The sequence below is a fragment of the Eumetopias jubatus genome, unplaced genomic scaffold (genome assembly GCF_037043125.1).
Source record: "Eumetopias jubatus isolate StellerSeaLion01/CBP00866 unplaced genomic scaffold, mEumJub1_p1.0 scaffold_14, whole genome shotgun sequence".
Lineage (NCBI taxonomy): Eukaryota > Metazoa > Chordata > Mammalia > Carnivora > Otariidae > Eumetopias > Eumetopias jubatus.
The window spans coordinates 32,303,022-32,330,093 of record NW_028274820.1 but is presented as its reverse complement, the minus strand read 5'-3'; the positions used below and the strand labels follow the sequence as shown (position 1 = coordinate 32,330,093).

The 27,072-nt window shown below is 39.7% G+C and overlaps 1 protein-coding gene across 1 annotated transcript in view; it reads right to left on the bottom strand.

Annotated features, from left to right (window-relative positions):
- The window catches only part of GRM3 (glutamate metabotropic receptor 3), a 90,662-nt gene that overhangs the window by 49,846 nt on the left and 13,744 nt on the right, over nt 1–27,072 (bottom strand). The window contains exon 2 of the mRNA XM_028119842.2: nt 20,442–21,297. Coding sequence (XP_027975643.1) covers nt 20,442–21,297 — 856 coding nt within the window. The remainder of the gene's footprint in view (nt 1–20,441; nt 21,298–27,072) is intronic.

Below are 27,072 nucleotides of genomic sequence, written 5' to 3'. Positions count from 1 at the left end.
TTTACATCGGGGTGGGGGGAGCTGTTTATTTTCTTGGGATCGAGTTTGCTTACTCTAAACTGTAAACTTACACTTGGATGGGGAACATAGCTCAAAATCAAACATAACAACCAAAGGTTATCTCTATTGGGTGTTAAAAAAGTCATCACAGGAAGCCACTGGCATTTGGAGACAGCTTAGAGATGTCACACAGCTGAGTTCCCATATGCATCTCAGCTCCCTGATTGGTTTTGTCCTCATGAGATTTCTAAAATATTTTCCTAATATGAGGGCCACCTCCTCAAAGTATATACACGTTCTGTCCAGCAGATGGTGTGTTTGCAGCAAATTGCTCTTTTCTTCATCCTCCCCCGCCCCCACCCCTAAGAACTTAACCACCAGGTTTCTGCCAGAACCTGCCATATTCAGGGTGACATATGATGCTGTTACAATAAAATATAAAGGTTAGAGAAAGATCAGTAATAAGTCCTAAATTGAACATAGATTTCAAAAAACCACCTCTAAAAGAGTCTAGAAATTAATAGTCCATAATATGATGAAAAACCCCAGCTGACATCAAAGGAACCTCTTGCCTTCTTTTTAAAGAATTCTGTTTAATGCATAATTCACTGAGCCCATGAAACATTCTGGGAAACTTTTGGATGGATATCAGCCTTTTAATTCAAAATTATGCACTCTGGGAAATGGCTGGCGCTGAAGGTGGCAAGCCTACTAGGTAATTTACACCAGCAATCAAATTGCAATTACAAAAGAGATTAAAACGTGACTTTAAACAGCCTAACTCCGCACTCAGGGCTAGTATCTGCTTGGTAAACATTGCAAGGGAGCCTGTAATTAAAAATTCTGACCCTCTTCAAGCTTTCTTTAGGGTGCCACCATGAAATCCGAGGGGAAAGGGGAGAAATGAAAGCTTCATTTTAGGCAGTCTTGGGAGGGTGGCTCACATCTTCAAGAGGGTGCATTTCTTCTGATAATGTCTCTCCCATCCGCTACTAGTTGTTTTTTGAAGTTGATGTTACCCTTGTTTTTTAAAAATAACTTGAAAGTTTTTCAAATCTGGGGACTGAATATAGAGGGGGTGAGAACATTCAGAGGACAGCAGTGACACAGCCATGTAATTTGAGGTGCTGACTCCAAGGCATGGGCTTTATAAAGACATGGTGTCATCTGTAAATGTCTTTTGATTATGCTTATATGGTTTATAGGCTATTTTCCCCTGAGGAGCTTTAAAAAGCCATCTGGTCTGGACGTGTGGGGAAGCCCAAGGTGGAGGGCCAGGCAAAATGGTGTAGTACGGAAGATGACCTTAGGCTTTCTCCTCCCTCCCAGGTGCCGATTCCAGCAGACCCCATCTCCAAGCGCATTTCTTTAGGATCTTGCCCTCAGCAGGGCACATGCTCACCCAGGGTTCTAGCTGAGAAAATGTCATGTCTCTAGGAAGGCCGTGAATTGGCAAGGCATTTTCCTCCTTAGAGGGATGAAGTTAACACAGCGGGATGGCTCTCCACTAGGACGTGTCCGTATACATCTTACCTAACATCTGAAACTCTAATAGGGACCAAGGCGTGTCCTCTTTACCAACAACACATCTGTGTGGCATTATACACTTTCAGGGCTTAACTGATACTTTGCTAATATCTTTGATTTCAGCCAAGCCAACATGCTACATGGACCCCAAACGAATGGTCACTCCGATGTTAACAGTGTTTTAAAAATGAGGTTGGTTAGAATTCAATTAGTGTTATCTGAACCCTGAGGTGAGTAACTGATTAAATGAATAGGATATATAGGCCTCATTTTAAAGACATTTAACTCTGCTTCTTTGTAGGAACTTGACTCTAAGCAGATTGAGAGATTAAGATATTTTGGATGATGCCCAAGATGTCTCATTTCTAAGGACCCATGAAGCTGCAAAAGCGTTGAGACTCTCAGAAACATAATTAATTACAGAGTGAGGCCCTTAGAGACAGGAACTGCTTCAAGCCCGATATGGACCTTTTATCTAGTTAATTAGCTTTATGGGGAGAGTTTGCACATTTAGCAGATGACTATAGAGTTTATTACTTGAAACACAATACAATTTATTTTTATGTTGTACTTTTAAATTAGGCGGAAAAATGGAAAATAATCTTGGAACTCTGAAACAACTCAAGAAGTTCTGATAATAATGGGGCTCGCTATGATTAGGCTTCATACTCTCAATCAAATTATATCTCCAAAGGAAAATAAAAATTTAAGTATAGGGTCCTCTAAGTAGACCAGTTTATTCAAGATAAGGGGTTTTGATGTTACTCAGTTTCGTTGTTCATTATGCAGAGCAACCTCGTTCTCTATATATGAATGAGTGAGGCTCCAAAAAGGTGTTCATAAATCCCTTTGGTCCTAAAACCAAAGTGACCGAGGGAAGTTTATACACAATCCCATCATTTTCACTAAACATATGAAGTGGTAAAATGGACATATTATTCTCTTTCCAAATGGATCAGTTTTTACATATGAAAAATATGCCGGGAGGCAATTGCCCTTGAGGTGCCCTACAAATGCTGTGAGGGATTTCTCAGCCGCTATATTCCCCTTTACAACTGTGATGCCCACTGTGATTCTGTTTAGAATTCAAACAGGCTTTAAAGCCCCCGAGTCATCTGTGGCTGGGAACAAAATTTTCAACATTACCGCTTTTAAGGTGAGTCAATTTCAAGTTCTTGATTGTAATTCTAACAGAGTTTGGAATTAACACAAAGCAAATAAGCATCAGAGGTAAATACCAGTTCTCAAGCTACCCACTCCAACGCTGACCATCTTTTCTCAGTTGCTTTTTGTTCTCCTGATGCACAAATGTATCAGCACAAGTGCATAAGTTTGTGCCAAGTTTTGAGTCACACTCTGTCACTGAGAATCCGTGGGACTCTCCCGAGCTTAACCTCATGTGTGCATTGCAAAGTTGGTCACTTTTCTACATTGAAAAAAATTATTTCAGCCTCTTTTCTTTTATAATCAAATATATCTTCTTATTAGGCCTTGACCCATTCTCACTACTTTTTAACCTTTCAAAATAGGGTAATTTCCATATAAACGGTTGAAATGAAGGAGCTGCACTGGTTATGGACACTGACTACAGCAGATTGCTCACACTCTCATTTGGTTGGGGCAGAGTGAGTACAATTTTTTGTTCTAGACCATAAATTTGCTAGTCAGAATAAAAATTAGTAAATTTAAAGTCAGTATGTAGAGGGACACCTGGGTGGCTCAGTCAGTTAAGCATCTGCCTTTGGCTCAGGTCATGATCCCAGGGTGCTGGGATCAAGTCCCACATCGGGCTCCTTGCCCAGCGGGGAGTCTGCTTCTCCCTCTCCCCCTGCCACTCCCCCTTCTTGTGCTCTCTCTCTCTCTCTCTCTGACAAATAATAAAATCTTTTAAGAAAATAAAGTCAGTAAGTAGAGAAGCTTGTATCATATAACACCTATTTTATATATATATATATATATATAAATGATATATCAGTAGAAGATTATATATCTATTATATAAACTTTCTATTACATAGATAGAAATATGCCTCTGATTTCCTCATCCGGCAATGAGTCGAAGGGACGGAAGAGGAGGGAGGGAAGGAAAGCAGGCTATCGGATGGATATCAGCGTTCACAATACCTCCTGAGTTCAACCACAGCGACTCCAATTTTATCTGTTTTAAGTATTATATTTCTTAATAGAGTTTAGGAAGTAATTATGCTAAATTTTTAAAAAAGCTCAAAAACTTTGGCTAAGTAATCTTGAAGGTTCCTTCCCATTTTGCCTAAATGATCCACTTTGTGAGCTCTTTGGAAATGTCTCTGTATGGGGTCAGATGGATGTGAGGTAGCATCAAGGATATCGTTCAAGGTTTAAGGTGATTTGCCATGGAGGCATTGGATTGGTAAAAGAGTGTCATCCAAACCGCTGAATTTCTACTCATCTACATTCACTAGTCCCTGGAGGTGACACTTCCTGGAGAGTGAATGGGGACATTGCAAGAAGGAAAAATCAAATGCCAAGGACAGAGAAACAAAACACTTCATGGAGTAATTTAATTCCTTTTATTGGTTCTTTTAGAACTAGGCTAAAAATGGCTTAAAGTTCGAAAGTTGGTCCTTTATATTAGCAATCTGAAAAAAATATTGAAAAGACATAAAGCTAAATGGTTTTTCCTGGCCCTTCAGCAAATTTACTGTTGTCCCTTATCATGAACTTCTCCTCTAACGATGGCTTATGAAGCAACTGGATGGCACCTCATGTGCTATAAACAAAAATTTATGGTTGAAATCAGTTACTGTCAGTTCCTTCCCTCCTTTCCCTACTTCTTACCTGATGTTCCCCTTATGGTGAAATTCACACGAAAATAGATGTTCTGGGCAATTTTATTATGAGGTCCAAACAAACAGGAACAATGCCCACTGGCCAGTGTCGATTAAAGATGCTCCCACAGGGCAAGAAACAGAATTGACTACATGAAATTTTGATGAAATGGGAAAATTGGCCCATTGTTTTAGTGGTACTAAAAAATTAAAAAAAAAAAAACTATTCTGTGGTGATTTTATGAAAACAGCTAGGAACTTACTCCAATGTGTGTATTTGTATGTCATGTGGAGTGTGTGTGTGTGTGTGTGTGAGTGAGAGAGAGAGAAAGAGAGAGAGAGAGATTAGTGTTTTAATTAAATTTTTCTAAAAAAAAAAAAAAGTTTCCTTAAAGGAAGATTCTATTCTTTGATCTGTGACATAACTGAGGCCCAGAGAGCTTGGGTAACTTGCTCAAGGCTTCTGGGCTATTAAAGTCACAACTTGGGGCAAACTCTACATCCCCTGATTCTTGTTCAGTGTATTTTATATATATCACAATGCTTGGTTTTATGCAAGTTACCTTCAATTATAGAGTTACTTTCTATGACAAAGTCATTAAGCTAAGAGTGGCTTCAGGAAAGAAGATATTTCCAAATTCATAGAGGGAATATTTTCAGAGCATACATTATATGAGTGGTTTCCAATTTGGAGGAACCAGGTAAGATCACCTTGTCATTCTTGGTGAAGTAGAACCAGAATATGAAACTGCTGAGGAAACAGAATACATCAACATTGTTTTTCTTCATAATAAAAGCAGTAACTATTCATGAATTTCTAGCAGAATGTCATTTTTTTTCTCATTTCACTTTTATACCCATGTTATTCTCGAGAACAAAATTTGTGTTTGCCGGGTTATCAAACAGTTAATGATGACCACAATCACATAATGGGTCTCAATGCTTTCTTTCTTAAGCACTATTGAGCAGAAGTTTCTAGCCTCTTGAGCTTTTGACAAGAGATGAGACTGAGTAAAACCACTACAGGCCAGAATCTATGCAATTGTCCCTAAAATAGAAAATCCAAGGTCATCACAAACCAAAGAACAGGAGCTCCCACCGTCTGATGAGAAAGCACTGGCTCTAGTTTTGGGATCTTTAACATGCCTTGCATATTAACTTACACAAATATTCACCTGATTTTAAAATGATTTATTTTTTAAGGTCCTCTCAAGAGGCCTTTCTTGGGCTACTCCTTCCCTCCTCTCACTCCCTAGGTGGAAACTGCATTACTTTCAACAATGATTAATAAGCACAGTTTGTTTGCAAATGATCTAAAAATCAAATGAGATGCTGTATGTACGTGTATATTTTTAAATGTGAAGTGCCAAACAAGTGATTTTATTGCCTTAATACTTCTGTTACAGCTCTTTGGGCATCCTGCCTCATGTTATTCTTTCAAGATATTTGCTTGTCTCTCCCAGAAGATGAGCAGTGAGGGTAGTGAGCATATCTTTTTCTTTGTCTTCTTTCCAGTCTCTAACATAAGAAAGATGCTTCAATAATTGTTGCAGAAATGACCTAATACTTTGATCAATGAAGCCCATACACGATGGTCCTATCATTAATAATAAATATTATGGGGATAGAAGTAGGCCACTTTGCATCACTAATATGCACAGGAAATGCAAGAGGCCCAAACAACTTGTGGATTGCTTGACATTGCACAATTAGATTAGGGGTTCTGTGCTGTGGGGAAGACAGGTGTACAGAGAGAAGAATATCCTATTATCACCCCGACATTCGGGGCAAAGCAAACATCACTCAGTGATTTTTTCTTTTTCTTTGTGTATGTAGGATCAACAATGGTATGGTAGGAAGCCCGGATGGAGAGTGTACAAATTTCTACAGAATCACATGGTGATTTTGGTGAGTTCTTTTGTCCAGTCTTGAGGTGGAATATAAAAATTACAACTGGATATGAAAAGTAAATTCATCAGTGCCTAGCTGCTAACGTACAATAGACAGAACTGATTTGGGTTCTAGTTGAATACCTTGGAAATTTTAACAAAAGGCTTACTCTTCAGAAATTAAAATGTCTTAGATTCCTCAGTATTTATAGAAGATATGTATTAGGATGTCAACATTGACAGGCTTTCCTGATTAGCTTTTTCAGGGTGTAATCATAATTTTAAAATGTGCCCTATTCTAAATCTTTGCTATTGCTCCTGTCATTTCTTTTGTGGGGCTTCCTATGGCTTCTAACCTAATCCGGGTAAAAGCCGAAGTCCTTACAAGGTCCTCCAGGTTCTGGACTCTACCACCTCCCTAACCTCACTTCCTCCACCTCAAAGACGCTAAGTCCCTCTGGCCACCCTTTTTGCTTCCCCTCAAACACATCAAGTAGGCTCTCGCCTCAGGCCTTCTTATTTCCTTCCTGGGGATGTTCTTTCTCATATTTCCCCATGGCCTGTACTCTTACTTCCTTTAGGTCTCTGGTCATACATCAAATCGTCAGTGAAGTTTTCCTAACCACCTTATATAAGACGGTAACACCCTACCTGCCCCCTATTCCTCCAACACACCTACACGGGACTCCCCAGTTTACTTGCCTTGTTTTATAGTTCCCTGTGACATGCTATGGATTTACTAGCATATTTATGGAACAGAAGCTCTGAGAGGGTAAGGGACTTTGTTAAGTTTCACTGCTTAACTCCTAGGGTCTGGGGCTGGGACTGATGTAGATAAGGTCAGCAATAAATACTGAATGACTACAGGAAATTTACCTGGTTCTTCAAAGTCCACTTCTAATCCTATTTCTTTTAGGAAGTCTTCCCAGCGTGAGTGGAATGTGGATTACCATCCTCTTTAACTATACCCAGAAATATTAATCTTCCCAGAAGAAAGAACACTTCAGTCATATGAAAGATAAGGGCAAAAATACCGTGTCTGCTAGTTCTATTCGGCAGGCAACAGATCTGTCATGTTTCTAAAATATTAATAGATGAGTCTTGGAGGGGCTACGTGATTTGCCCCCAAGCAACAGAGCCATGCAGTGGCAAATCTAGAATGAAGGTGAGTTTTCCTGACTCAGTGTCTCTTGCTCTGCTTGGTGTCAGTATTCTGTCAAGGCTCCAACAGCAAATATAATGAGACCGGTTTTGCCTCCAGTAACATTTTCCGCTTTATGAGACAGGTATCATTACCTGCCTGTTACAGTGGAAGTTGAAGGGTCATATCACTGGATAATGATCAAAGGACATGAATTCTAATTCAGGAGGGGTTCTTTTCTTTTGACCTTGGGCAAGTGACCAACTAACTGTCCTATCGTCCATTTTCTCATCAGTGAAATAATAAACAATAATATCTACTCAATTGAGTACAGAGGGTTGTGGTAAGGTTCTAGTCATAGTGCATTTAAAAGTGTTTTTAAAATGATAAAGGCTAGTTGATCTACATCTTCACAATTGTTACTAAGATTCTAGAGTTCTGATTTTGGGGCAGTGTCTTCATTTTAGCTTCTTGACTGTGTGAGCTCTTGCGATAGCCCATCACACCTGAGGGACAAGAAAGTAAACTCCCTGCCACATTGTGGCTTGAGATATGGTAAAAAGGGAGGAGCCTGCACACTCAGGGAATTGTATCAATTAATTCAATCCCTGGTCTAGTAGTTTAGATGGCTAAATTTATTTTTTTAATATTTATTTATTTATTTAAAGATTTTTATTTATTTATTTGACAGAGAGAGACACAGTGAGAGAGGGAACACAAGCAGGGGGAGTGGGAGAGGGAGAAGCAGGCTTCCCGCCGAGCCGGGTGCCCGATGTGGGGCTCGATCCCAGGACCCTGGGATCACGACCTGAGCCGAAGGCAGACGCTTAACGACTGAGCCACCCAGGCGTCCCTAGATGGCTAAATTTAAACTGTAGATGTCAGCAAAGTGGAATGGAAAGCTCTTGTTTTCTTATTTCTGTTGCCAGTTAATTGATCTTACTTCTCAAGGTGTCTGCCACAATATTTTAAAGGAAACTGTGATATAATGTTCTGAAGAAAACTAAAACAAAGTATACCTTCCTTTTCCTTTTTTTGCATTGTTTAGCTAGTGCATTAATTCAGCAGCAAAAGACCCTTGCCAGGCAAAAGACAGAAAAAGAACTTAATAAATTTCCATACTGAAAAGGGAGGAATTAGGTGGAGGGGGAGTCATCGCAGGATAAATTCGTAGGGAGAATTTAGGTAGGCAAAAGCGGTGAAAGAACCCATCTCTGGAAATTGGCACTCTGGCTTTTCTTTTAGAAACATTTTATTTATATTTTTTCTGTTTAAAATATTTCTGGAACTGACAGAGTTCTTGATGAATAAAAATGAAGGGGATATAAATAACTGCATTATCCAAAGATTTGCTTTTGATTATTAAGAAATGTTAAATTTTCTTTGTTTTCTACTTTTATTAAAATTGAGATAATCAGGGGCACCTGGCTGGCTGAGTCGTTAAGCGTCTGCCTTCGGCTCAGGTCATGATCCCAGGGTCTTGGGATCGAGCCCCGCATCGGGCTCCCTGCTCAGTGGGAAGCTGGCTTCTCCCTCTCCCACTCCCCCTGCTTGTGTTCCCTCTCTCTCGCTGTGTCTCTCTCTGTCAAATAAATAAATAAAATCTTTAAAAAATTGAGATAATCAAGGTTTCAGGTTTTATTAGACCAGGAGCCTTTTAAAGACAGAGAAAAATTTTTTAAGTACCCCAAGAAGCTGGTACAGTGCTACCATGTGATTGTTGGTGACCAGATAGCCTACCAACAAAACTTTGTGGTAAAAAATTCTTAAGAAGTGCTAATTTATGGAAGTATCAATGGTATTTTTAATTTTTTTCAAAGAAAACTAATCTTCTTGACTTGGGTTCTACACATGATAAATTCATTCTACAACTAAAACAGAAATAATGATCTTTTCTGAATTGGTTGACTACTTAAAGTCACATTCAATTGCCTTAATTTTTTCTATGATATTTTAGAAACTTTTGTTAATTTGCTGCATATCTGCTAGGAGGAATGAATGAATGGACAAGTAATCAGTTAATATTAATGGCCAGTAGGAGATAAACATTCATAAAGGAATTACACTATACTCATCAGGATTCTTAGTTGTAAGAATGAAACCAGAGGGCAGTCTTTAAAGAGAGTGACACAGCAAGCTCCTGAACTCCCTTCCTCCCATGGACACACTAAATTTACAGCTACACATGGAGCATTTCCCTCTAAAGAAATCCATTTCAGCTGAGCGACGTCTGTACATGGGGCAAACAAAAAAATATCCACATTGAAATGGATAGGAAAGGCTGAGACACACTCTTGCCATAAACCCACCCCTAGCACAGCACCACACAGTCAGGAGGGAACACCCAACTCCCAGCTTCTCCCAGAGGAGTAAAGAGTTTCGACCTAACATGTAGCATCCCAACTTTTAAGACTCCCACCTGAGGGAAGGGCCCCCCAAACACCTACCTCTGAAAGACAACAGGGCCTGTATCAACCAAATCCACAGGACTACAGCAAACAGAGAAGCAGTTATTAATGGACAGCACTCACTGCAGCTATTACTCCAGGGTTTGGGGCAGAGGGAGCAGACAGAAAACATCCTTCACCCACTCACTCCCTGGAAGGGGACTAACTACATACAATAAATAAATAAAATCAGAAATAAAAGAGGAAAAAACTGATACCACACAAACACAGAGGACCATAAGAGACTACTGCAAACAGTCACATGCCAACAAACTGAACAACCTAGAAGAATTAGATAAATTCCTAGAAACATACAACTTAACCCAGACGGAATCACGAAGAAATAGAAAATCTGAACAGACCCATTATTAGTAAGGAGATTGAGTCAGTAATCAGAAACCTCCCAACAAATAAAAGTCCATGACCAGACAGCTTCACTGGTGAATTCTACCAAACATTAAAAAGAGTTAATACCATTATTCTTAAATTCTTCCAAAATAGAAGAGGGAACACTTCCAAACTCATTTCACGAAGCCAGAATTACCTTGATATCAAAATCAGGCAAGGACACACAAGAAAAGAAAATTGCAGACCAATATCCCTGATGAGCACAGATGCAAAAATCTTCAACAAGATATTAGCAAACCAAACTCAACAGTACATTAAAAGGATCATACATCACAATCAAGTGGGATTTATTCCAGGGATGCAAGGATGCTTCAACATCTGCAAATCAATCAATGTGATATACCACATTTACACAATAAAGGGTAAAAATCATAGGATCATCTTAATAGATGTGAAAAAAAGCATTTGACAAAATTTAACATCGTTTCGTAATAAAAACTCTCAATAAAATGGGTATAGAGGCACATGCCTCAACATAATAAAGGCCATATGTAACAAGTCCATAGCTAACATCATACTCAATGGTGAAAAGCTAAAAGGTTTTCCTTTGAGATTAGGAACAAGAGAATGATGGCTACTCTTTCTACTTTTATTCAACATAGTACTAGAAGTCCTAGTCAGAGTAATTAGGAAAGAAAAGGAAATAAAAAGGATCTAAATTAGAAAGGAAGATGTAAAACTGTCTCAATATGCAGATGACATATTATATACATAGAAAATTCTAAAAGCTCCACCAAAAAACTTAAGACTAATAAAAAAATTCAGTAAAGTTACAGGATACAAAATCAATATACAAAATCAGCTGTGTTTCTATGCACCAACAGTGATCTATTACAAAGAGAAGTTAAGAAAACAGTTTCATTTACAACAGCATCAAAAAGAATAAAATGCAAAGAAATAAATTTAACCAAAGAGGTAAAGAATCCATACACTAAAAACTATAAGATGTTCATGAAAGAAACCAAAGAAGACACAAGTAAATGGAAAGATATTCTGTGCTCATGGATTAAAATAATTAATATTGTTAAAATGTACATACTACCTGAAGTGATCTACAGATATAGTGCAATCCCTTTTAAAAGTCCAATGGCATTTTTCACAGAAATAGAAAAAAGAATTAAATTTCTACAGAACCACACAAGACTCCCAAGTAGCCAAAGCAATGTTGAGAAAGAGGAACCAAGGTGGAGGTATCACACTTCAATTTCAAATTATATTACAAAGCTTACAGTAATTAGAACAGTATGGCACTGGCACAAAATCAGACACATAGATCATTGGAACAGATTAGAGACCAGAAATAACCCATGCATATATGGTTAATTAACTTATGGCAAAGGAAACAAGAATATACAATGGGGAAAGGATAGTCTCTTCAATGAATGGAGCTGGGAAAACTGGACAGCCTCATGCAAAAGAATGAACCTGGACCCTCATTTTACACCATACATAAAAATAAAATTGAAATAAATGAGAGACTTGAATATAAGACCTGATACCATAAAACTCCTAGAACAAAACATAGGGAGTAAGGTCCTTGGCCTCAGTCATGGTAATGATTTTTTTGAATTTGACACCAAAAGCAAAGGCAACCAAAAGCAAAAATAAACAAGCGAAACTACATCAAGTGAAAAAGTTTTTGCACAGCAAAGAAAACCATCAACAAAATGAAAAGGCAACCCATGGAATGGGAGAAAGTATTTGCCAACTATCTATGTGATAAAGGGTTAATATATCTAAAATATATTAAGAGCTCACACAACTCAATGGCAACAAACAGACAATCCAATTAAAAATGGGCAAAGTAACTGAATAAATATTTTTCCAAAGCAGATATTAAGATAGCCAATCGGTACATGAAAAGATGCTCAGCATCACTAATCATGAGGGAGAAGCAAATCAAAACCACAAGGAGATACAACCACACACCTGCTAGAATGACTGTCTTCAAACAGACAAGAGGTAACAAGTGTCAGCAAGGATATGGAGAAAAGGTAATTGTATGCTCTTGCTAGGAATGTAAACTGGTACAGCTACTGTGACAAACAATATGGAGGTTTCTCACATAATTAAAAAAAAATACTACCATATTATCCAGCCATCCCACTTCTGGGTGTATTTCCAAGGGAAATGAAAACAGGATATTGAGAAGATGTCTACACACCCACGTTCATTACGGCATTATTTACAATAGCCAAGATAGGTAAACAACCAAATTATCAACAGATGAAGGGATAAATAAGATGTAGTATATATTATTCAGCCATGAGAAAGAAGGAGAACCTGCCATTTGTGACAACATGAGTGACCTTGGAGACATTATGCTAAATGAAGTAAGTCAGAGAAAGACAAATACTGTATGATATCACTTATATGTGAACTCTCAAAAAGCTGAACTCATAGAAACAGATTAGAATGGTTGTTTATCAGGGGCTAGGGGATTGGGGGAGATGTTGATCAAAGAATACAAACTTCTAGTCGTAAGATGAGTGAGTTCTGGGGACCTAATATACAGCATGGTAATTATAGTTAATAAATATTGTATTATATGCTTGAAAGTTGCTAAGAGAGTAGTTTTTAAATGTTCTCACCACAGAAAAGTAATGGTAATTATGTGATGGGATGGAGGTGTTAGCTAATGCTGTGGTGGTGATCATTCTTCAATAAATAAATATCAAATCAACATGTTGTACACCTTACACTGACAAAATGTTATATGTCGATTGCATCTCAATAAAGCTGGAGGAAAATTTTTTAAAAATTAAAGAATAATATATTGATGGTCAGTCATAGAACATCTAATCATATTTGGTTCAGCGGCTTAGTGTGTGTATGAACATAATTTTGTATTGGAGATATTATTTTGGAAATGTAATATATGGTCAACTCTGTGCTAGGGAAATTGTTTATAATTTTTTTTATGGAATTAAGTTTCTGAATATTCTGAAATGTTACTTAGTACTGTAACTTCTGGGGACTCAGCCACCTTATCAGATTCTAAATTATCCCAGACAGTGGGATGTATCCTTTAACCGTCATAGTTTTGGAATGAACTAGATACAAATGAGGGCTTATACTACCCCAGGTATAATGCTTAGGGGTTGGAAGAACAAAATGTGAAGGATAACTATGTAATCTTTCCTGGAGATCTCACATAGAGTGACTAACAATACTGTGGACACCTGTTGAACGTTTAAAGTAAGAGGGAGGTGAGAATAGTGACCAGGCACTGAGTGTTTAGCTTTCCTCCTCAGTGCCTGCTCCTCAGGATGCGACCTCACACCCTTACTCTTCAGAAACTGTGCTCGCTGCTCAGGTGTTAGGACAGTTCCACTAGGTTCCTAGGAAGGCTTACCAAACACAACTCTGGGAGGCATCCCCCATAATCTCCTGCTTCATTAGATGACAATTTAATCTTTTAAAATCTGCAGAGAAAAGTCCTCTATTTCAGTATTTGATTGCCACCATGGACAGAATTTTTTTTTCTGAATCCACTGGAAGCACTTCCTTTATCTATTTTGGCTCTCCAGTATGCTGTCGAAGACAAGTAGTAGCACAAAGGTAGATGAAGTAGAAAAACACGTGTTTCCAATTCAACTGAGATTAGAAACCTTGAAAGACCAGGTTATTGTGGGATAACACCAGGTGTCCCAAAGGTCAGGAACATAGGCTAAACTTATTTTTAAACGACACGTTAGCTATAGTGTTAGAAAATGCTCAGAATATTTTCCTCAATCTCCAGACACCTTTGTACGTGATATTCCTATAAATATACCACAGTGTCCAAAAAGCCTGGAAACATCTAGAGGATAGCGTATTTATTGTACTTTTTTTCTGATTAGCAAAGTGGTAGAATTCGTTTCTTTCCTACTTCATGAGGCGTAATTACTGTTTTCTGCTTCATAGACAGGATGGCGCTTCAAATGAATCATAAGGATTATGAAATAATAACAACTATATGATGAGAATAATAAGCAGCAGCACCAGCAGAAAGCTCAGGCCAAAGTGGAAAATGAGGTTTTCTAGAGACTCCTGTTCTCCACTGTGTGATCTTAAAATGAGAATCATTTCTCAAGCTTCTAAGACACCAAAGCAGAGATGCATGGTGCATAAACAAATAAGTAACCACATTAGTGGTGTCCTTTGGGGGTTTAAATCTTATTCCTGTGACTCCAGGAAGCTGACCAGAGAGAAAAGGGAAGAAAGAAATACAGGATATTTATCTTTACATTTTGGAAATGCTTTTGATCAGCAGAGCTGGAACAAGATTCTGTGCTTTTGTGGGAACTACAAATGTTCCAGGGGAGGAAGCAAGATCAAGAGCAGTTTGCTCTTTCAGGGACTTCAAAGCCCATTCATCTAAAGATGTGGCCATTACCATTTTGGCTTCCTCGCTGTGCCTTGGATGGCCCTGTACTTTTCAAGAGGAGAGCCTTGCTGGGTTGGGGCCAGCTCAAACATATTCCTTGGAGTGCAGTGTTCCAGAAAATCTGCACTTCCTGGCCTGTGCTCTGTGATTACAGTCTCAACCAGGAGTAATCCTTGGACCTAGTGGATGAGTCAGATGCAGAGGTGAGTGGGACAGTGAGGCGGGACTCCTCAGTTTCTGCCTCTGCTTCTCTTCCAGGTATGGAGAATTGTAGACATAAGAACAAGGCTGCACCATCCCCACCAGGCTCCAGGTCTCTGATCTCAGCAGTCTGTCTCCTTGCTGAGACCAAGAGATGAGTGTGCCTCACCTCCCTAGCCCCTACCTCCCAAAAGAAGAAAAAAGGAAAAAACAAGCAACCAACCAAATGAGCAACAACAACAAAAACTGTCATCGTTGTGTGTCCTATTATACAGTCCTATCAGGACCACAAGTCCAGCGTAAGAGTCGTCCTCTTCACTTGCAAGTCAAACCCTGGGAGTGAGATTTGTTCAGTGAGTTGGAGATTTCTTCTGGGCCTAACTTAAGATACATAATAATTTCCCAACTCAAAACAAAAACCGAAATCAAAACAGAACACAAAGACTAGGGCAAGACCCTAATACCGCAGGCCCCCAGCATCCTGCTTCTGTACTTGAGTGGCTCCAGAAAGCAGGGACTGCATTGCTCCTGTTCACTGTTGTGTCCCCAGGCCCCAGCATGAAGTCTAATCACATCTGTGGAATGAATAACTACATCAGGATCTTGGTGTCACCTATTTCATTATGTGATCTTGGATACATTTCCTATTGTGTCAAGTTCTCAATTTCTCCCTTCTCAAACATTCTAGCCCACCCGCCCCTGCAAATCACACAGAGGAATGCTGTGAGTGTGATTTCCAAGAGAATGCCTCCCCGATTGTGGATGTGTCTTGGAGGACCCCTGGCAGGATGTTCAGTAAGTGGGAGCTCTTCCTTTTCTCTTTTGAATTTGGTGTACTCCGGTTACCACATCACTCTGACAGTTGAGTTCACTTTTATGTGCTTCAGTAAGTGAAGATAATAATGCTGACATCCTGAATTTCCACCCCTGTCAAGTGAGGAGTAGGGGCAAGTTCATCTTTGAGGAAGGCCTTTTGTCACTCTATGATTTTATTCTCCTCCACTTTCTGGAATTGGTCTCAGAATAAAAAGTGAGAGAGATTGCACTCTACTGTGAACACACAGCTGAGAGTGATATTGCATTTCTGTGGATGTTTAATGGCCCTCTCTATTTCTTCTCTTTCTAACTCACTTGGTAGTTTAAGCTTTCCTTTTACATGATAAGCACATGGAATTTCACTCAAAGTCATTTTGAAAAGTCAAATGACAACAAACATAATTCGCATTTAAATATTTGTTTCAGAATTCTGGATGACATGGCTCTTTCAGATGGAAATCATTTTACTAACAACAAAAAAGGCTTTGAAAAAAATTTTTTTTAATATCCTAAGGTTTTGATTCAAAGGCTCAGCTTCCAAAGTGTGGGTGTTTTATAAAACACCTCAGCTCCAACAAATTGGTAAAGTGGCCCAGGAGCATTAAAGGAATCATAAGAAGGAGCCCACAAAGAAACATATTTCAAACTTACTGACTGATCGTCTTTCATTCCTTCAATCAACATCCCATTAAAATCTAATGTATGTCAGAAATGATGTTAGGTATTTGGGATCAAAGACCTCAACGTCCCAAGATCCTTGGTGACACCCAAAAGCAGCCCCAGACCCGGTGACTGGATTTCAGTCTGCTCCTGCCACTAACGAGATGGTGACCTTGGACAAATCGCTGTGAGTTTTGGGGCTTCATCTATAAAACAGGGATGGATAAGAGATCCAGAGCTAATGCTGTTAGGTTTTAAATGTATCTCAAATACAATGATAGAACATAACTAAAGGACAGTGCTTAGGTAAAAGCAAGGCATTCTAGAAGCCATATACTTTTCTTTGTTGAAACTCATTTGTTAGTGAACACAGTACATAAAATTTTCATAAAAAGAATATTATAAATCTATTGATTATTTTCCTCATTGCTTATTCCTTCAGGAAACATTTATGTAATGCCCACTCTGTACCAGAAACCGTGTTGGGTATTTGAGATCAGAGATGAAACATATATTCTCTGCCTTGAAAAAGCTCACAATGTAGTAATGGAGACAGAGAAGGAAATATGAGTTTGGGTGTCAAGTGATATTCATAACCAACAAATATTTATTGAGTGGCCATTATGCTTGAGCTATGTCAGTGAAAAAACTGATAACGATTTCTGTCTTCATGGTGTTTATATTCAAGTGTGAAGATCAAACAATGGAGAATAAACTTGAAAATAAATGAGGTGGTATGAAAGAAAAGGGAAAAAAATCACTGTGTATAAAAGAAGTAGAGCGGTTAGAGAGAAATGAGGATGCCTGTTGTGGGGTGGGGGCAGTGAATTACAACTTCCAGAGGATTGCCTGGTAGACCTCAGGAAAGCTAACACTGAAGTAAAGGCTTGAAGGAAATAAGGGAATTGACTGGCCCCAGGAATATGTGGGGATAGGGCATTAGAGACAGAGAGAACTGCCAGCAGAAAAAGCCCTGAATTTGGTAATGAGGGTGGCTGGAGCAAAGAGAGAAATAGGGGGAGTGAAAGTAATGACAGGAGAGCAAGAAGGACAGGGAGGGGGTGCATCGGGGAAGACATCTATGGGGCATTGCAAAGATTTTTTGACTTTTACTGCTGGGTGAAATGGGGGAACTCCCTAAGAGGTTGTGAGTAGAGGAGTGACTTGCTCTAAGTTTTAAAAGAGCATCCTGGCTGCCGTGGAGAGAATGGGTTGTGGAGGCTGGGATGGAGGGGGGCAAGAGTGAATCAATTAGGAGGCTGTTGTAGAAATGTAGCCCAGAGATGCTGGTGGCTTGGACCAGGGTGGTAGCAGTGGAGACCGAGTAAGAGAAGGTACTAGATAGGGTGGATGGAGATTGGGTGAGAGGTCCTAGGTGGAGGAAACAGACATGCACATTACATGTACATCTCATGTACACAGGATACAAGGACATCATAAAGGTATGATGTGCTTGGGGAACTGCAAGTAGTCTTTATGGAAGGGAGGAGGAATGTGGCGTGCATAGCAAGAGGTAGATATCGGTTAGGTCCTATGCCAGGAGAGCTCACTCTTCTGAAGAATCTTGAACAAACTATAGTTCCGCAAAATCTCTTTTGTAAAAGGAATATCAAACTGGGTTAACTCCAAGGATACTTATGTTGGCCGATGCTGGAACTAGCTGGTAGGAATATACCGAGGAACCAAAGAGTGTTTTAATTTATGTAGTTAAAATTCTCAGGAGACTTAGCTCTTCCATCCTGTAATGACTAGAGCCCTTAGGAGGCTGGCTGCAACCATCTATGCCTTGTCAGAAAAATCTTGGAGGAAATGCACTGGGTACGAGCAGATGGCCGGAAGAGGACTTTTTCAACCCACTTGAGCAAAGATGGTTTGCGGTTTACTTTTGTGCTTAGTCCCTTGGGTCATTATTCAGGTTAGAAAAACAGAGATACTATTTCAGAGAAAAATGTAAAACAAAATCTGCTTTTCAATAGGTAACCAGGTTAGCCTTATTTTTAAGATGTCCATATTTAGCTCCTTTAGCATCTCAGTGTCCTCCCATAGTATGGCACTTTCTGGTCCAATTCCCACGTTACTAAGCATTGTGGCACGGGTGGCTGGTCTAAGTTCCCTGTCTTGTCTGTAGTTTCTGCCTGTTTTTCACCCTTCTGCTCTCTTCAGAGGTGGAGAAGGCTTGGTAATGTCGAACAAGTTGAGAAGGCTAAAACAGCACTTTGTGGTCAAGTTTACAAAGCTGAACCAAATTGTAGAATCAAAGCCAGTAATTGAACGAGACAGACAAAAAGAAGATACTTTTGTTTTATTTACCAAATAATGGCCTTATTTCTTCACTTTTCTTTGCCATTTAAGACTCAGTCTGGGAAATGAAGGAAAATATTTTGGTTACCTAAAACACCTTGCAAGGGCTCACTGAAATCTAAGAGCTCCCTTTATAGTAGCTGCTGATGAGAGGATAGATTTGTGTATTTGTATACTGAAGAATGAGGAATGGACTAGAATAATAAGGTTAATGAATACATGTAGTGAATAAAGATAAATAATAACCCCAAGGGTAGTGAGAAGAGGGTAGGGACGGTGCTTATCTTATTTATCTTTAAGTGCATTGTAGATGCTATTTACAGATACCTGTGAAATTCATTTTATTTAAAGCAAAGCTATTCTTTTTTCCTGATTTCTATGGTCCATTCTTATTTTCTGGAGATGTCAGTGGAAATCGATTTGGGATTTTGAGATAAACGGTGATTTGATATTATACATAAAATATATATTTGTTATTTCTGTATGGAATGCACCTGTGGGAATACAGGGCACAGAAAGAGTTTAATCTTTACCACTTATAAATAGTCATTCCAATGGGAAGGATATCTAGTAGATGAGTAGGAGAAAATACTGACATAACTGATTTCTACTACTTTTGGCTCCCTCTGGGTAGAATGAGGAAAAGATGTGCAAAATGCAGGCGGGTAATTTTTGTGCTTATTTTCAAGACTGGTTTGGGAATTAGAATTTTGGAATTGGAACCAATGATCATAAGTCCTACCACTGATTTTTCAGGTCATTTTGACTTCCAAATGATCATCTATAGAGGAGATGTGAGAACTGCCACTTATTCTAATAAGAATATGATTCGAGGATATGAACTTTCCTGTCTTTGGGGAGAAACCAACTGAAACAGACTGTGTAGATTAGAATGATGCCCTAATGGCATGGGAGATGATTATTAGCAACTTAGGCAAATGAAAGCATTTTATAATTGTAATATTTCTGGCATCAAGTTTTTTTTGTGCCCTATAGTATTACTTACTGTTTATGATTTGGGTAAAGCTAAAGTCCTCAGAACCAATACCTTAATGCACTGGTATCACATGTACCGTTGTAGAGAATGCAAACTTAAAAATTTTGTGCCTTTTATGCTAGTAATGCACTGAAATGCAATGCTATCTTTAGAAATACTTTATCATATTTAGAATCAAATGAAGAGGAAACAAAAGCCATTTCAAACACACCTTTGCCTTTTCACTACTATATTGTAATGACTTCCATCAGCCTTCAATTTGTTTATATTCAGGCTCCCAGAAAAAGTTTCATTTCATAACATCCTTTGAGAAAATCTACGACTCTTAATGCTGACATGAAAATGTTTCTGCATAACAGAAGAAATCAACCCAAATGCCTGGAAATCACCATGGTCTGAGTATTTTTCCCTTTTTGCCCCTAATTAAGCTCTGGGAAAACAGCGACTTTTTTCTCTCACCCACTGTGAAAGTTATGAGATTCTTTTGCTCAAATCACCCCAAAGGAAGGCTTGGAAGTTCATGTTCCTTAGAGAGTTTCCAATTCTGCTAAAGAAGATTAAATGCCCATATCACACGTGTCATACCCCACAGCTAACAAAAAAGAGAGCAAATGTAGCGTAGCCCACATGTAGACAGCTACCACAGATCAGCCTAGCCTAGGGAGCCTTTCAATTTCATGTAGTGCATCAACCAAGATATTCACTCAAAAGTAAGTTAGAACACCACGGCCATCATATTGCATCTCGGAATATTTAACAGTCTGAACCCTTTTTTATGGCTCTGAAATGAAGATTTCTGGGTCAGGGACAGAGGTATTTGAATCCTGTTTGATTCAACCTGTTTACCGCGCAGGAGATGAGTAAAGGCTGCTCGCTTACCTGTGAAGTTGATTTTCAGCAAATAGTCCTTGTACAACTTCTTCCCGTCCAGGATCTTCATAGCATCGCAAAGCTTGGTGGTGTTGGGACAGAGGGTGCGCTGCATTTTGTGCAGGGCGTGAGCCATGGCATACACGGCGTTCACCACAAACATGATCTTGGATTCTTGCTCGTAGTTGCTGCTGTCGATGGCCAGGTGCTTGTCGCACGTGCGCCGGTGGTTCCGCTTGTTCTGGAGGCTGCACTGGAACTTCTGCTCCCAGAAGTCCCGGAACCAGGGGTTCCGGTGGTTGTTGTAGGGGTTGAGGCTCTGGAAGTAGCGGTCGAACTGGCGGACGGGGTGCGAGGCCAGCTCCAGTGTGATGGCGCCGTAGGCCACGTGCTCGCTGCCCTTGACGATGCTCTCCTGCGCGCCCCAGCCATCGCTGGCCACCCAGGTGAACGAGGCGTTGGCGCGGCTGGCGGCGGCGATGAGCTCGCGTGAGTCGTCGCTGCGCATGAAGAGCACGACGACGCGCGCGTTGGGCTTCTGCAGCAGCTCGCGGATCACGCTATCGTAGGACTTGCGGATGTTGGAGCGACCCACCTTCTCCGCCGTGGCGATGCAGATGTTGCGCTGGCGGGCTTCCTGCTCGAAGGCCTCGATCCCCGTCTCCCCGTAGTCGCCCTCCGAGGCCACGGTGGACACGTAGGTCCAGTTGAAGAAACGCAAGATCTCGGCCATGGCTTTGGCCTGGTAAAAGTCGGGGGGCACCGTCCTGGCAAAGTAATCATAGCGCGACTTGTCGCTGAGTTTGGCGCTGGTGGACGCATAGCTTATCTGAGGGATCTGGAAGAGCCTTAGCAGGTTTGCCACCTAGTGGGGAGGAGGGAGGGAGAAGAACTTGTTTTAGAAACCTGGAGGTAAATGGACATGAAAAATGAATAATACCAGACTGTTTACCCAGCTCCCTTTCCACCTCTGGATCGCTGACATCACCAGACCCTTCCCTGGGTACTGTATTTTGGATATGACAGAGCAGGTTTCAAGCAGGTGGTTTAGGCTTTGGCAAAGGGCATTAGTAGAAAAACGAGAGGGCAGTCCTCTCTGTCTCCCAGACTTTATGCTAGTCTCCGGGCTACCATCAGTCCTGTTCAGGTGTCTTACCTGTGGTTGTTTTAAGTTTCTGGAGTCTTGATATAGCTCAGTGAGGCAGTGAACTACAGGGAATTGGCCAAACTGGTTTTTAAACAACTTGGCTGTGGTGTATAGAGAGAGCCTGGGTGTTGTCTGATTCTCACTTCCCCCTCTTTTGCTAAAAATGGCAATCTCTGAAAGAGTTTAATTTGGGAACCTTATGCCACATGGACAGTCCAAATTAGACATTTATTATCTAGGTTAAGAAAAAAAAATCAATTCTTTTTGGTCCACTCCAAATTTTAGGGATATGCTTTTCTAAACTTCTGAAAAGCTTGACCAATATTTTCTTTGCTTTCTTTTTCCTTTTAAAATGTTGTTTCTGTTTGGGCTGTGTGAAAAGAAAGCATACAAATGCGATTCTTATGGCATTTTTGATTAAAAAGCAAATAAGGAAGTATTAAAGACCTTATCAAGAAAAAAACCATCTACTTCAAAATTTTAAAGCTTGAATAAAGAATTTAAATTTGTTACAGTTCACCTACCGGTAATATTTCACTGTTTTTATGTATTGCAGAATAAAAAAGGAAAGTGACACTAGCATATCAAGGAGCATTTTATGCATTGAGTATATGCATAAATATATATCTTAAAACATCTACAAATATTGTATGTATACCTAATAATAAGTTTGTTTTATAATAATAAATAAATAATAAGTTTATTTTTCCAGAACACTTCACGTATTCCGAACCCATCTCTATACTGACTTCAGCTAAGTCACATAATATACTAATTGTACTTTTATCAGAAACAACACTGAATATTCTGATATACTCTATGAGTACTTTGAAAGTTTTCTTCTGGAACTTGTGGTTTCAGGTTTACATTTGACATGTAGGAAGCACAGCTTGAAATAGGCAGCTGTTAGCAAAGAGCACGAGTAACATAAAACAACTGACATCTGAGTCCCGATTAATCATCATTTCATCTGGCAAAGGAAACCAACAGCCAAGTTCATACACAGCCACACAGCATGTTCTTGGAGATCTGGCCTGCTATTAAAACCAACACTTGATATAGCCCAGAGCTATCAAAAATGTTTTCTATATATTTTCAAATCTTGGTACCCCTCCCTTAACTACAAATGGAACAGCTAGAAAATATGACACTTGCCATGCAAAACAAAGCAAATTTAAGACCCAAATCTTTCTTGCACTTGGTAAAAACTTTTTTTTTTTTTTAATATCCTAGGATATGGAGGAATTGGGGGAAACGGAGGTGGCTGGGTGGCTGAAAGCTCGTATGCCATTTATTTCTTCTTTCATCAAGACCAGGAGACCCTGAACACAATGGCCTACACTGATTCATTTGAACATGGGAGTATCGCTTGTTTACTCAGCCTGATAGATGTGGGAATAAGCAAGTACTGTCATTACTTCTAGACTGATTATCTGGCTGCCTTCAGATTTGTGTACCATGGTGGCAGACTGGCAATAAGAGAGAGCCCTGTCCATGCATAGGCTTGGCTTGGCATCGGTGTTTCTGGGTAGCACTGGAAAAGCTGACTCTTCTTGATGCTACAGTTTATTCTCATCTCCAAGTTACATTCCTCAAGACCTTAACCCCTCAGGGAGGCAGGGAATGAAAGGACCTGAAAAATGGCCAGAGATATTATTTTCTGGCAGTGAGGAGCCAAGTGAAAGGATTCTAAGCTGCCAAAACTTTCTTCTCCCAGAGGGGTACAAGTAATGAGAAGCTGCTTAAGAAAAGAGTTCTTGTCTGTTGACTGATAGGATCCCGTGGCTGCGTGTCTACCTCTCCAGGATGTCTGACAACAGTTTTTCAGACAAAGCAGGTTGTACAATAGAAGGAACTAGGCATAGAATAATGGATGTGGAAAAAATTCCCTGCACTGGGAAGGGCCACAATGAGCTGTATAGCACTTGGGGAGGGTGGTGGGCTAGAATAAAACTGCGATTATCACAATTATTATAATTATTCATAGTGTGTGACTATGAATCTGAAGGGTGAAGCACAGAAAGACATCCGGGTAGGAAGAACAGGGGAGAAGAACAGAAGCGATGCTGCGGCATCCACCAGGGATTGTCTAGCTGTTGTTAGTAGGAGCTTTCTTACTAACATAAAACTTGAGACTAGGGTTGGGGGATATCCAGATAGTTGTCAGCTGGATGTTTCCTGTCTCGTTTGTCTCAAAACTGGGCATCTGAGGCATTCCTGACTTGCTTTACAGGCCATCTGGTTTCTCTGAGAAAGCATGAAGGAATAAGGGGAACTCCTACACTGGACATCATTTTAAAAGTAAAAGAAGAACCATTGTAGGATGGGGAAGTAATGTGAAATTTTGGGAGAAAGTTATCCAGTTATATTGTTAGCAGGAGTGGAGGAAGGAAAACCAGGATCAAATTATATATGCTTTAGCAAAAAATGGTTTAAAAGTAGAGGTACACTTCTCATGGACAGAGACTCTAAAAAGGTACATAGGTTAAGAGAAATAGAAAGACCTGAAAATGACTCTGACCATATAAAATCTTTTCAACAAAACAGAAAAGACAAGATCTCCAAAGAACCCACTGGTTGCTAGCCTGCATGGCGGCATTTGAGTGATAACAGTACTAGTGACAAGGGATGGGTGCTAGAGGTGTGCTGGGTTCTTGGGCATCCCCACGGACAGCAGAGAAGATGGGAATGAACCCGTGAGAAGTAGCAAGACTAAAGCACAGAATGTGAAACTGGACCAAAGTGAATGTTTTTGCTGTTTTGTGTTTAAATTATGTTTCAGCAGAAGACTTGGTAAGAAGGGAGAATCATTGGCTGGCGAAGGTGGTTCTAGATGGTGAAAGAAAAGACCTTGTCCAGTCCCTCTGGCTTCTTCCGTCTCTCCAGCAAGAATGTGTTCTAACCTGGAGATGGTAATACAATTACATGAAAACGTTATCTCACATCCATGTGGGAGAGAAGTCCAAACAAAAACCCATAAAATCATGTTATTTGAGTTTGCTCCCAGTTCTGAGTTCTGGAGGAAATAGCAGATGAATCTATGGAATCACCATCAGTAATCTTTGAGAAATCAATAATGGGAGGACTGTCAGAGGATTGAAAAGGAAAGAAGAAGGGCAAGTTCAGGACATATAAATTAAGAGTGAATAAATCAATAAGCAGGATGTATTTCGGTAACTCTTCTAGAATGGAGTATTTTATTAGAGAGCATGCAAGTGCTTAGAAAGTCACAGTACCGATTCACTAAGAATGAAGTTCACTAGAGAACATCTCAGCATTAGTTGAACAATTTAGGGAAGAATTGTAGCCCTGGAGGACCATGACTTCCACAAGGCATCAGTGACATTACTTGGACTCTTGTGGAAAAGGGAAAGTGATAGGAATTGGATGAGAAAGTTGAATATATTCTAAGAGAACAGTTTGATACAAAGTCTGTATGAGGTGCTCAAGTAAGGTGAAATTTTCGTCAGTGACTTTGGAAAAAAAATTTAAATAAGCTGTAAGATCTTTACATTTTAGAACTGGAAGGAAACATGAAGATGATCTAAGCCTTTTGCTTTATAGGTGAGGAAGCTGAAGGTCAAAGGGTGAAGTGACTTTCCAGAATTTACACAACTGATAAACAGAAAAAGCTAAGATAAGAGCCCAATTTCTTGATTTCCCCCAAAGGACTAGACTCCCTTCTGGCAATAAGGTGATAGGAACATAGGGAGAGGTGTAAATTTCTGGATTCAAGTTAAAATGACAAAAGTGACCAAAGAAGAAGAAAACTAGGGGGGAAAATGACGTTATAAATGCAAAGTTGAGTGTTGCAGTTCAGCACCAGAAATCCAAGGGGAGCTAAAATCAAAGATGGATTATTGAGGGGTTTACTCCCTTTAGAGACCAGCTCACAATTCCTCAAGGGTGAACAGGGATAAACTATCCCACAGTCCCTATTCTCTGAGTTACTGTTTGCAGACTACCCTCTTTGGGAAGCCTTTTAAAGATCCCTCGTATTTTTAATAGTCCTAATATTTTTGTGCCAGCTAGCGTTCTAGCTATTGTAGATGTATTATCTGCCTTAATTCTCGTAACAATCTATGCAGTAGATATTACCTTTAGCCTGTTGAATAGATTGAGAAACTGAGGCACAGAGTGCCTCTGGATCTTGTGAAAGAGCCCCGAAAGTGATAGGATTTGGCACTGCACTCACCTTCCCAGACTCAATCCATTCTGCAATCCAAGCTCTGAACCTCTGCCATATGTGATTCTTCTCACTACGCTATGGCAATGATATATTTCAAGTTATAACATGTTTGTCTTTTTTTAAATTTCTGACAGCATAAACTCCTTGGTTTGAGGGCCCTGAGCAATCACTCCTTGTTATCAAAAGTATATATATATATATATTTTTTCATTTTTCAGTCTGTATTTTGCAGTGGCTCCATGAGCATTTGTTTTCTGATTGACCATCTTCAGAGATAACAGCAGTTGTCTGAGAATCCACTGGGAAATTTGAACTGTGAGGTTGAAAGCTTCAAGCTATAAATATCATGATCATGTTTGGCCTCATGATTTATGTGAGAAACACAATGACCTTATGGCAGAGCCTGTTATTTCCTAGGGCTGGGGAGGCTGCACACAGATTTAACGGAACCCTTTCCCCCATGTAGCATGTATTATAGTTTGATATTCAGTGTTCACACACCTCAGAGTATCCATTTTCTGGGTGGTTTGAATTTATGCAGGACTAGCCATTGCCAGGTTTTCTTTGTAACCTGACAAGTCATAAATATATTATTGACCCTGTTGGCTTGAGGAGAAACATTTAGGTTGCTGGGCTTGGCCAGGTACTATTATGCACTTTAGCAGATGACATGGTCTAAAATTAAGATTTCTTGTACTATTCTCATTTTCATAGTTGCAAGCTGGAGTTATTTAGGATGGGCATTGCCTGCAATAGTTGTCCAACAAACCAATGTTACATGTTGTTGAACATCTGCCACCATTTTCCGGTTCTTGTCCCCTCCAGAGGAGCTCGGTTCCATGTAGTTTCCCCAGTGTGTTATGTGCTGGGTCTATGCATAAAGTTTACTGCATACGATGTTCTCAAATCTACATGACTTTGCACACACTGTTCCTTCTGCTTAAAACGACCTTTACCACTTGTCTGCTCAGTGAATCCACTCAAGGGCCCCTCCTCTGGGAAACCTTTCTTGATGCCTCACATCAAGCTGAGTTGTGCCCATTTTCTGTGCTCCTTTATGTATTTTCCTCATGGTACTAATCAAAGTATAGTAGTGATTTTTATTCACTAATTCCTCTACTGGAAGGAGAACTCTTAAGGACAGGGGATGTGTGTTGTTAATTTCTGATTCCTCAGTGCCTTGCAGAGTATAGAGATGCCCCATAATGTTTGTAAAATGAATGAATTGATGAATGAGTAGGTAGTTTGCTGTTCTCCCATGTAATCTTTTCTATTACAAGGATAGATTTCTATGGGGAAAAAAA